General features: G+C 43.1%; 1 protein-coding gene across 14 annotated transcripts in view; it reads right to left on the bottom strand.

Annotated features, from left to right (window-relative positions):
• The window catches only part of Syne1 (spectrin repeat containing nuclear envelope protein 1), a 459,455-nt gene that overhangs the window by 66,199 nt on the left and 380,296 nt on the right, over positions 1 to 12,960 (bottom strand). For all 14 annotated transcript variants that reach the window (XM_060373516.1, XM_060373529.1, XM_060373530.1 and 11 more), the window contains 5 exons: positions 11,889 to 12,036; positions 10,579 to 10,673; positions 7,385 to 7,619; positions 5,601 to 5,795; positions 1,898 to 2,023 (listed from right to left, as the gene is read on the bottom strand). In XM_060373516.1, the coding sequence (XP_060229499.1) occupies positions 1,898 to 2,023; positions 5,601 to 5,795; positions 7,385 to 7,619; positions 10,579 to 10,673; positions 11,889 to 12,036 (799 nt within the window). The remainder of the gene's footprint in view (positions 1 to 1,897; positions 2,024 to 5,600; positions 5,796 to 7,384; positions 7,620 to 10,578; positions 10,674 to 11,888; positions 12,037 to 12,960) is intronic.

Below are 12,960 nucleotides of genomic sequence, written 5' to 3'. Positions count from 1 at the left end.
TGTCTCTTCACACAAGAGACAAGTTTCCAAAGGCAAAAGTAATTAACGGTACTATCTGAGGCTAACTTTGCAGGCAATTTAAGCAAACAAGGTTTTAGCCTGAAATTTTCGGATAATTGCTTTGTTTTGCTCCTGAGAGTGATTTGGGAAAGAGCATAATGAAGCTCTGTGGAAACACATCCTCCCAGTCTCCAAACTCAAAAGCGGGACACTTGTCCAAGTGGTTTGGAAGATGACACTGCAGTCTCCAAATGAGAATAACGGGCTGAAAGATCAAACCGTCCAGGTGTCTGAATGCACAGCCTTCCGTCTATGCCTTTAGCAGGTTACATTGTTAGACTAGTGTAAAGACTTACTCTTCTAACGTCAAGCCTCATCCACCTCGCAACCCAAGCGTCACATTTACTTTCTGGATATAAAGAGACACAAAGAGCAGCCTGTGGCGGCACCTGTTTGCAATCCCAGCACTGTCTCTGGAAGCCGGGCTATGGGAATTCTATGAGTTTGAGGACAGCCGGGATTCCACAGTAAAACCCTCTCTAAAACCAAACCAACACACACACACCAAGCCACTGGTTCAGATTCTCCACATTAGCTAAGGCAGTGTGGCTAAAATACGGTCTCTAAATTCAGACAAAACTGTTAACTATTAATGTGAAACATTAATGTTATTCTAGAACCTTCCATTTTCTCACCCAGCAAAAGGGAAATAACAATATCCCCATGAGCCTGTGTCATGCCAGATAAGACAGCACCGCGTGCTGGGGGAGCCTGGGGTTAGGGCACGTCCATCGCGGCTCATCAAGGATTTCTTTAACAACGCTGCTTCAAATGAGGCTCCATGTTCACAGCCTTCACACACTTTCTTTTGAGGCAGGGACCTAGTATGGCTCCCAGTCTGGCCCTGAACTCAGGGCTTTTCTGCCTCAGTTTTTTGAATGCCACAACACCAGCCAGCGCTCACATGCATCTTAGTGTAATATATGGAGGTTCTTTATTTGCAGTCTTTGGTGCAATGTGTGTCAGTGTTTAATTTTGCTAACGCTGCCTTTCTTGAATTTCAGTGACTGTCTCTGACAACTTTTTAACCAGGATTGTCATAGAGAAGGAATGTAAAATTGGCTGTGGAAACACAGGAAATGGACATGCTGAAAGAAAATCATTTATGAAGTCATTTTTGATGTGATCAGCATATTACTCAGGCGAAAATTGCCGGGCAGGCACTCCGCTTGGCTACACAGGTGTGCACAGACTAAATCTTACAGCCACTAAATCATGCTGGTCTTCGTGACCTCTTAATCCAGGGAGTGGTCTGTGTTACTACTGATTGCTTCCCAAGTACAATTAGAAGTGATGATCATAATTACGATCAGAGGTGGCAATCAGCCTGTAGACAACTAAGGCCCTGAGGGATTTAAGGACTGAGTGACTCCTCACTTTGATAGAGATCAGCTATGTGTGTGTGTGTGTGTGTGTGTGTGTGTGTGTGTGTGTGTGTGTGCTTTCTGTACAAGGGGTCTGCCAGGCAGGGTGTGCTTCTCTGCTACCATCTGCAGGGCTTCCAAGAGGCCAATCCTATCCTCCTTTCCACAAACAGACTTTTATTAGAACAATTTCCCAGTGTGGGCTTTTCAGAAGGATTGCTATTTATTGCTCTTGACTTGACTTTTCAATATCTTTTATGTCACGTGTTGAACTTTTCATTTTCTTCCTCTAATCCATAAACTACAAAGGCAATAAATGGGCAAAGGAAGTGTCTTCACAGAGCAGGCTGCCCTAATGGGCTCTCCCAGAACCTCATATGTGCTCACAGCCCCAGGAGTCTCCCTGAGATGTGACCTCATAGGCAGAAGCACATGGCTAGAGTGAGGAGGATGGTCTCCATCCAGTCACGTACCTTGCACCGCATCTGCTCAGCATGCAGTTCCTCGTGGTGCTCTGGTAGGGGCAGGGACAACTTCTTTTTGAAAGTTCGCAGTTTTTCCAGAGAATCAGCTATCCCTTTCTCACATTTTTCCCAGTCCTATAATTGGAGGAAAAAGAAATTGTATACATTTTTTTTTGGGGGGGGGTGAGGAATTACAAAAATATAAAATGAAAATAAAAATAAAGAAAACAAATATTCTTTTTAATTGCCAGGGATATAATCACACTGATGAATTGTGGGAAGGCATGTCCACACTTATTGCCATTTGGGACGTCATGCCTTCGTCATGCCTTCGTCATGCTAAGAGCTGATTTAACTTGACTCTTATTCGTCAGCTGTTTGCCCCTAATAAGCAGATAGGAATATGTTATGCTGTAGTGTTCCCCTGGGAAAATAGAAATAAATTCTACAACTGTTGAGGAATTAAAGTAAGCAATGACTATCAAGTCACCAACCAAGCAAAATATATTTCCAAAGGGATTGTGGGTATTTTTTTAATAATTTTATTTTTTTTCTTATCAGTTACATTTTATTAACTCTGTATCCCAGCTGTATCTCGCTCCCTCATTCCCTCCCACTCCCACCCTCCCTCCCTTATCTCCACCCTGCCCCTTTCCAAGTGGATTGTGGGTATTTAAACCCGGTATCTGAATCAAACTCTGCAGAGTGGGAAAACAGCTCGGTTCTCCTAATTCACATGCCACTGCACCTGTTACCTACACTCTCCCAAAATGCACCATGAGGGTGAAAAGAAAAAAGGACAGAACAATCTCTTAGAATCCAAACAAGCATTAGGAAGAGAAATAATATAAAACTGATATAGCCTTAACTCGGGCACACTCCATACATAAATACAAGCCACCCACGCTTTGAGAAGTGCAGAAGTGCAACCATGTGACCAACACAGGAATTGTAAATATGGTGCCTGCCTGGTTTTACCTCACTCCCGCTGACACATGTCTGGAGGGCTAAGTGTAAGCACAGAAACACCCACTCAGAACAAGCTGGAAGAAACGTCTGTCTCATGACATGTGCAGGATTGAGTGGTAGAGAGGGACAGCCCAGAGCGTGCTGGGTCTCTCGGTGAAGACAAGGAAGATGACGCACAGTGTCTGTCTATTTGGGATGTGACACACCATACGTGAGCTACCTCTGAGGAACGGCAGCGATCTCGGGACAGTGCTGCAACTGAGACTTCAGTTTTCATGCTCTATACCTCAACTATTGCCTAGGGTTTCTTGATGTCACATTTATTTATTGTTGGTTTTTTAGTTAAAAAGGAAAGTGGGAGAAACCACACTGCATATTGATCCTTTAGAGTGCCCGATGTGTGAGTTAACTCGTATCTGGTACATCAGTACTACGTCAAATAGCATTCAGTTAAGTAAATGCCCTGTTTTGACCAGTTCTCCCGTATCGTCCATCCTGGCCACCATGCTTCATCGTGTGGTCATTCCACACATGAGTCACTCAACTCCAAAGACAGTTGCTGTTCTAGCTATTAAAGCTAGAATTTCCAAGAGCCAACATGGTACCAAAGCCTGGTTCCTTTTCCTTCCCATTGTCTTCCGTCATCACCTGTCTTTGCTCTGACATGCTCTTGTTAGCTACCCACAGTAATCTTTCTCCAAACACCATCAGCAAGGAGGGGAAGTCTGAACTTAGTGTCTTATTTTCTGAGAGTTTGAATCCATGTTCTCATTCCTCTTTAACCTTTCCTCATGGAACTTCATAGAAGCACAGTACCGCCTTCTTTCCTTAATTAGTACCAACAGAGGCCTTGCAAACCAAAACGGTCTACAAGGCTCAAACTTGGCCCAATTCCCCTTCATATTGCAATATTCTGTGTGTCATTTTGCTTGCCAATGCTAAGTACTATAGACATGATTTGTAAGCAAATAATTCTTTTCTGCTTAGAGCTAACGTTTTCAATTAAATCAGCACACGCCCTAATGCTGTCAATGCAAGCCAGTGGCTGTGCACAGGTCTGACATGGAGGAGGTCACTCCTTAGGACAAAACTGACATTAAAGAAGCAGGCAAAACCATGACTATTTGGGACATACATACTCAGAGCATTAGCATAATAGCTAAAGATGAAGAATTGTTACACACCAGTGTAGAGATACAGTAAAATAAGGCTGGTGGGCCAACAGGAAATTTCTGACCCATAAAGGTTTTCTTGGGCAAACAGAACATAATGTATGGTTCAAAATTAAAGAAATCCTGACAAGAGAAGAGTAGATCTTGCTCTCTCCAGTGATCACTTAGATAGCGAAGCCACCACTGATAAGGAACTAACTTCATGCACTGTTCTGCAAACCGTCCATCAGAGCAACTGTTTTATACATGGACTGACAGAGGAGACAAGCAAATTCAGTGACTCACACACCATGAATTCTTACATCTTGGGACTATCTCCAAAAACCACATCACGAATAAAAACTATATATGATTAACACAGTCTCACCAGAGTGAGTCACCAAGTTTTAATTCCTTGCCTGACATCAAGATGATGACAAATTACTCAGGCATATTATGTTACCAGTGAAGTGTTTTATAAGCAAATAGTGGTACCTAATACATGGTGAGTGCATTTTTGATTGAGTGTTTCCCATTCAGTAGGTCATATGTGTGTGTTTGTGTGTGTGTAAAATGTACATATATATTGTATAAGAATCTCAAAGTCAATCCAATGAGTCTGAATATTTCAAACAATAAAACAATCTACTCAAATACTGTGATTTATCTCCTTCCATCTAAAGAATGGTACATTATACTTAATAAAAAAAAATAATTCATGACTGTCAACATATAGAAAACTGCAACATTTCTTGGTTCAAGTTTTAAGTGTTAATGGCTACTGCTGTCATTCAAGCATCTATGATTTCCTGGCATTCCTTTGGCAAACCCTCATAGTAATCTTATAGATGAGGTAGAATTATACCCATTCTGAAGATAGGGGAAAAAAACCTATTGTTTTAAACATGGCCTCATCTAAATTTAGGGCATATACTTTTTTTCCCATTTTTTTATGAGGACAGATTAATTATACAAAAACATGAGTTTCCTTACAAACCTTTCATACATTTTTAACTGAACTCAAGACAGATTATAAATAGTTTGGGCATGGGAGAGAGAAGTTCATTACAGGCAATATGGATAAATCTCAGTGTCTTTAGGTTCACTGTGTCTGTGGCCAACAAAAAAGCCTCAAATGCCTCGCGGAGACCTTTGGCCAATGGCAGCCTGCTTAGCTAAGCCATGCAAATCAAGAGATTCATTCTGGCTTAGCCTTTTCCAGGCTATAAAATATGAGATACCAATCTTTAAAACCATTTAGAGGCTACAGTTTAGGGAATGGAAACTCTTTGAGTTTCCGCCTGGCTTCCACAGCTGCCACAGGCTTCAAGGCATCGCATTGGCCATTAATCAGAATTGATCACTTGGACAGCCTTACGAGAGGTTAAATCCCTTTGTTCAGGGCCTCTCCTGAAAGACGGAGTGCTCAAAATTGGGAAACTCTTCCAGTTCATGCAAGACAGGACAGAGTCTTAAATAAAACAGAGGAGAGTCATTGCAGGGCATCGCTCAAAGATCCATCACGACACGCCGCAGTGAAACAATGGGAGCAAATAGCTCGACTCCTAGGAGGGCCTCCAACCTGGACTTACTTTCAGCAAGAAAGCCAGCTTTTTCTTCTGCTCCTCCAGATGTGTGCGGGCTGACTTCCATTTCTCCTGGATCTCTGTGAGCTCGGCCTGCAAGGCGGCCTCGGCGCCACTGTCCGCCGAGAGCAGAAGCTGCTTGCCCGCCTCCACCGTCAGGATGTAGCTGCCTTGCTGGCGCAGGAACACCTTCTCTTTGAACTGAAAGGGACCAGGGCCTTTTACTTTTTATTCTTTTCACCATTATAAGCACACCTAGATAACGTTATGTGTTAGCGTGCATACTTCACGCGCTTGCACCCAACAAGAGCATCTTAAATGGACCACATGGAAATGGATGAGAAGTACAATCTCAACGCAATCTGAATTCTGCTTATAAGACTGGTGCCCAGAGATCACGGAGTGACATCTGTCCCAGCATGGGTGCACACAGTAGGTCTCTTAAAGAGATCAAGGCTGGATGAGCCTTGAAAGACATGTGAATGTAATCAGATTAAGAAGAAATGAGTGTGACCAGGAAAAGGTCACACTTTTCCTAAAGGGAAACAAGGAGGGATGCATTAACCATGTAAGAGAACTATGATGAATTCAGAAAACACAGCAGACTTTTCCGTGACTGGACTATGAAGTGTATGTGAAAGAATGGTAGCAACACAGCCTGCATTCTTTGAAGTTTAGTTTAGTTTTTCAGTTTAGAATCTTTAAAGTTTAGTTTAGGTGTGTGAGTACCTTATTTGCATGCATTGCTAGGCACTGTGTGCACACAGTGCCTGAGGGAGACTAGAAGAGGGCATCAGCTGCCCTGCAATCAAAGTTACAGATAGTGGAGTCTGCAGTGCGGGTGCTGGAAATCAAACCGGGGTCCTCTGGGAAAGCAGCCAATTGTTCTCAACTGTTGGAATCACAGAACTATGCTACCACACCTAGGTAGGGATTTGGCTTTTAAGCCATTACAGGTGTGTTTGGCTAGAAGCTACAGTATTCACTGGTTGAGTAGAAAGTGGAATGAAGAAGGCATCCACTGTGTATGATGAAACCAGTTAGGCCACTGTCTGCATAGGCAGGAACTCCTGAGGGAGTGGCCACAGAGATGGCTGTTCATGGGAGACGGGGCATGGGGAGTGAGAGACAAGGAAGAAGAAAACTGTACAGTAAGTCTCAGGAGCCTGGATCAACAAATCAGAAGGTATAGCTAGAACACTTCCTGATTGGGGACCTGCAGTGTGGAGGCAGTCTGGTCCAGGTCTGGTCCAGATGGTCTGGTGTCATAGGCTCTGCGCACACACACATAAGTCTAAAAGGTGGCCGGCTATATGAACACAACCCCAGAACGGAACATGGTCTGAAGACCCCATTTTCCCCTCTCTGTTGGGTGGGTAGTTGAAGCCATGTGACTTTTCTTGGAGAAACTGGGAAGAGGGAGGAGCCAGGTGAGACCTTTAAAGGAAGAAGGGCCGAGAACACACATGGACAGGCTAACAGCACTGAGAGAGAGGAGGTTTAAATCTCCGTGAGCAACACCGGGTTATCTTTCTTTTCTTTTTGACATTGTCTTTTCATCCAAGCTGAGCTGCCAGGAACTGCTCTGGGCCTCGGTATACAAAGTAGAGGAATCTCTGGCCAAGCTTCAGCTTGCTCCAATCTCCTTTTTTTCCATAGGAGCTTTGCAACATTAAGAATGTCTACCCTGGTTTTCAGGTCACTTCAGAGTCCATCGGGAGAACCAAGGCCACGGTCAAACGCAGCGGATACGCAAAACGATGCGTGTGATCCCTATGCTCGCCTCTCACCTGCACGTCATCGAAGAGGATCCTCACTTGTTGCAGGGGCACTGGGATGCTTCCAAGCCCACCCAGAGGCAGAGAAGACACTTCTGCCAACCATTTACGGAGCTTCTCGGCCATCTCCCTGTAGCGCTGCCACTGGCGAACCTGGCTGTCAATGATGCCCCGTCTCTGCTGAGCCCTGCGAATCACTCCCTGCCACTGGTTACTGAGCAGCGTCAACTTCAGGCTGAACTCATCCCTGGGAAAGAAACAACTGTGAGTGAAAAACCCATTGTCTCGGATGCTGCCACAGCATCAGCCAGTACACATTTTCCATAAATGGTATGCCCTGAGAGAAATGATCTATGACAGGAGATTTCAAATGAGCCATGGTCTGTTTGCTGGGTTGCAAGCTGCAGGTCATTTTTAAAGCTGGACTGCCAGTCTGCAATACTGAGTGTTTTCATATCATAGCAGATAATAAAAAACAAATCCATGGTAATTATCATATACTCCTTCCCTGAGTATGTGGGGGAGGGGAGGTGTCTCACAAGCCCCTGACAGCATCTTGTGCATGACAGACAGGAAAGCATGTGACAGAAAACCTGCCTACAAACCCCTCCCCAGCTAGGATCGTATGATCGTTTTCCATTTTGGAAAACCGAAACCTAGTCACTTAAGTTACAGTGTATTAAAGGTTTTTGGTTTTTCTTTTTTTTTTAAGTGTTCTTTATAAACACTCTCAATATTCCTTCACAAGGGACAACTCCAATCTCAAGGAAATTATTATTAAAAACTGTCCCTTGCATATTTTAAGTAAATTTCACATTTCTAGAAAAATGAACTTAGTCAACACAGTATGGATGAAGGTCGTTCACACCGAGAGACAGTAAGTTTCACCTGAACCTTCTCCACTTTACACTGAGGAAGCTTGGATGTTTGAACACATTCTTCCTATTTTTCATACTGAAAAGCATTACTATCACTTTATAAAGTTTTATTTAATATGCAACCTGTAGCATATCAAAAGGCTTTAATAAGGATGTGTCGGGCAACAAATGGGATGAGTTACTTGGTGGATTGTGCGACAGCTTACATTTCTGCTGCCACCTATGTCAGCTCTCTGGGGTCGATTGTTGATCAACTCTAGAACTCTAGAAAGCTTTGGAATCCTATATTACTGATACATTATCTGAGATGACTATAAAGTTTGAATTTACAACCAAATGTGCCGTCACTTCTAAAAAAGAACTTAACAAATGACTGAATTGGAAGAAATGATTATTGAACAGTGAAAGTCAATTAACCACCATGAAACATTAAAAGCACTGGGTTAAAAGCCAGCAAAAGAATTGTTTACACTCATTTTAAAAATGAGTTTCACGGGGCAATGGCAAGATTCTGATGGTCACATTTGCTCATGAACGGAAATTCTGCCCTGTGTCCCACAGACACATATCATAGTCAATTCCAAGCACAGGAAGCCAGACTCATGACATGTGCTTAAAAAGATACCTGTCACCTCAGAAAATGTGTGCCCCCCCAAACCTTGACAAGAGCAGAGCATGAAGAAATGCTGACATTCAAGGTCTCCTGAGAGTCCTGTCTTTACTGTGTACACTGTCCTGATCTATCCACCCTTGATTAGCTACTGAAGGTGACTCTGTCCAGTGCAGAAGCTGAAGTTTTAAGAACAAAACCCCATAAGCGGACATTTATCACAAAAATCCTTGTCTGGAACCTTCCCGGCTTCCACAGACTCTGAGCCAATTTGTCTTTTTTTTTTCCTCCACTGGCAACTCTCACAATTTTTTATTTAGCCCTAGCTCTCCTATTCCATCTCTTTTGTGTCCCTCCCCCACTAAATGTTAGCATTTAAAATTTAATAGATGTTGGCTTGAATGGGAATTTTAAACTTTATTTTACTTAATGACTTGAATGTTTATAATACTGCTAAAGAATTGGCTACAGAATGATAAAGCGAAAGATAAAAGGTAATTACATCTGAGATTGTTTTACTTGGAGAGCCTCAAATTCTCAGTAATGTTCACATTTAAGTTTGGCTTGCTTAGAACAGAGTAAGTATGGGGTCACCTGTTATTGTTGCAATCTTAAGCAGGCAAATCTTTCAGGAGCTTTCAAAGAAATAACCACTGAAAGCTGAAATTGCTTCGAAAATACCAAACATAAAACTTCTAATAAAAATTACTGATTTTTGAGTGATGTAAAGCTATGCTGTTAACTACAATCACAACTACTGGCCCTGAGAATGAGAAATATATACATAGGTACTAAACTCAATTCCCCACGGTAAGCATGGGGATTAGATAAGTTAACACAGTTCCTAGGAAATGTAGACATGAAGCTGTCCACTCACATGCGGGAAAGAAGATAGAGTTTCACATCTACGTTCTGAATAAAGAGTTCATGTGTTGGGGTGTGGAGGCAGGATTTCACATCTAACATGGTGTGATTTAAGGTAGCAAACTTTTCTTTTTTTTATTTTTCCTTTTTTAATTTTTCGGAATGAGGTTTCTTTGTGTGATAGTCCTGCATGACCTGGAATTGCTTTGTAGACCAGGTTGGCCTGGAACTCACAGAGATCCACCTGCCTCTGCTTCCCAGGTTCTGGGATTAAAGGTGTGTGCCACCACACCTGGCTTGGAAAACTGTCTTCTGACCCAGACCTCTGGTCTGTGTTATTAGGTCAGAACGAGGCCAGCCCTGGGCATAGAGCACCCTTTGCATCAAGCCTGATCTTGCTCCCACTTCGTTATGCGACCTCACAAAAATCAGTTCCTGTGTGCTACTGGAGCTTTTCATCTCTCAGTCAGGGCTGAACTAGTGATCCTTCTGCTCGTTTTAGGGATGAAATTTTAGTAAGTGCAGGAAGATATTAGTAGCATCTGTTCACTGACCACCGACACAATCCTCTCTGATCTATTCACTAACTCCAGTCCTTCCAGGACTATGGAAGGTTGGCTAGGTGATTTCCAATTACCCTACATCCTCCATATCAGATAATAGCGTCGTCTGCGATGATTCAATGCTCACTCATTTTCAGAGACTCCGACAAGCCTTTCCTCCAATTACAGAGGCCCCGTGATAATACAATTGCCTTAGGAAGATTGGATATGTGCCCTCTAATCTCTTATTAAGAAGAAAATGACTAATTTACTGGGGAAACTTTCTTCATAATAATTTATTGAAGATCCTACCTGTCATCAACTTGACCTTGTTCTAGGAGATGCTGGCCGTCAACAACGATGGAGTGCAGGATCTGCTGACGACTGAACATCTCGGCTTGAAACAGCTGCAATTTGAAGGAGAGGGACACACTTTAAAGTCCCCGATTTCTTCTGATAACTTACTGCACAGTTTGTTTTTAGCAGGGCTACAAAAAACATATTCAGCCCCAGCTGCAGTGTGGGAGTAATTTTTTTTAAATTGCCAATTAGGATAAATGTAGAGACGAAGTTTTAGTTTAGATTTTTAATTAGGAGACAAACATAGCCTTATTGCCCCTCCCCCTTATTCATTAAAAATTAACCTACCAAGGTATACTGATGAATTTACAATTTGTAGTTTGCTCTTTTCTTTTTCAAATCTTACTGTTTTTTCAATGTAGTCAAGCAGGTAAAAATCATCTCATTATGTGCATAAAACATTAACAAAATCCTGCAGGGACTGAGGTGTGGCTCAGTCATAAAGCCCATGGTTATTATGTGCAAGACCCTGGCTCAATTCTCACTAGATTGAAAACAATGAAAGCAAAAGTAATCAAAAGCTCCACAGAAAGGCTGAGATTTCTAATTGTTTCCTCTGTCTGTTAGGACTGCTTATTTTGGGTTTTCACCACGCTGCCCAGGTCAACCCTGAACTGCACGGCACACGTGACCTTGTTGCAAGCTCCCAGGCAGCTGGGACTCCGGCACACACCGCTGTTCCCACCTGCCTCGGCCTCCAAGGTCTGGGATTACAGGCATGCGCCACCAAACCCACCACACCCGTCTCTTGACCCATGATTCCGGTACTCTCTACTCCAATGGTGACAATGAGCACTGAAATCCATGGCAGAGAGCCAAACCACAGCTTTAACTTAAAATATGAAAACTACCAGACAAGAGAAGAAAGAGGAATTGACATATATTTGAGTAGATTGAATCTAACAAAATCCACGTCTTCCAAAGATCAGGCTGGCCTTGAAATTGCCACAATCCTCCCCCCTCTGCTTCCTGAGTGTTTGAGTTAGCTGGACTGATGCCTGCCTAAGGCCGAAGTTCTAAAAGTATGTTTAAAGTTTTTGTTACCTTTTATTATTTATGTGCGCGTGTGCTGTCTACAAGCACGTTTGTTGAGTTTACACGTGTGAAGCTTACAGGAGAGCTGGCAGGAATTAGTTCTCTCCTTGCACCACGTGTGTCCGGGAATCAGACTCAGGGTGTCGGGCTCGGGAACGGGTACCTTTACACACGGAGCCACAGCCTCGGCCACTGAAACCCCCTGTTAACGGTTTCGGAGCACTTGCCTCATGTGCTCTCTGCTGCTCCAAAAGATGCTGGAAATTGCCTGAAATCTCCGCTGCTAACTTGTGCTCCGTCTGGACCAGAAACTCCATCCACGTCTCACACTTTTCCAGGAAAGTCTGGTGCTGCAGCAGGAATGACTGCAACTTGCTGACGGATGACAGACAAGGGAGGACAGTTAGGCGGCCCCTTGGCGTCCCCAATATAAAATTAGATTAAATATCCTCGCCTCAGCTCCGGTCAGACCACTACAAATATTTATGTGGCGTGCTGAAGCTTTTGCATCCAAAACCGTCAGCACTTAAAATATTACGTTTTGCCCAGCACTTGGGGAGGCAGAGGCAGGCAGTTCTTTGTGAGTTTGAGGCCAGTCTGTGCACAATGCGAGCCCAGGACAGCCAAGGCTACACAAGGAAACCCTGTCTTGAAAAACAACAACAAAAAACCCAAAAACAAACAAAACAAAACAGAATATTACCTTTTGGATGCTTAAAGCTGTAGCTATCCTTTAAATATAATCTCCTTAGAAACTTTTCGTGATTGAAAGATGGTTCATATTTTTAAACAAGGGAAATTACAGCTTGAGTTTTCTAATTTTAGTTCACGTTTTGCTTGTTTACGGAATGTTCTAGAATTTGCATATAAACGTATATGCACATATATACATACACATGTGGACATATATACACATACACACACACATATGCATATACATATGTACACACATAGCTGCATATGATGAATTCGTGGTCTTGATATTATGGGTTGTGTTGTCTGAATCTGGTCCACTTCAAAATTCTTGTGTTAAAAATTACAGGTCGCTAGGATGGCATTCCGACGTGGGAGTTTCAGAGGCTCGTTTGGCCCCGGGCCTCCCTCACGCACTTTGGCTCTCTTCCATGTGGAGAGGCTGTTTCCCCCTCTGGAGGCCCTGAGGAACAGGAGCACAACAGCCCTTGCTAGACAATCAAGCCCACTGGCACCTCAACCTTGGCCTTCTCAGGCTTCGCGCTGCAAGATGAAGTCCTCATTTGTTCTTCTGTTGCTGATTTGTGTTTGAGACAGTGTCTCAGG

This window comes from Meriones unguiculatus, chromosome 20 (assembly GCF_030254825.1).
Source record: "Meriones unguiculatus strain TT.TT164.6M chromosome 20, Bangor_MerUng_6.1, whole genome shotgun sequence".
NCBI classification, from domain to species: Eukaryota; Metazoa; Chordata; class Mammalia; order Rodentia; family Muridae; genus Meriones; species Meriones unguiculatus.
The sequence above is the reverse complement of the archived record's forward strand: the minus strand, read 5'-3'. Positions and strand labels throughout refer to the sequence as shown.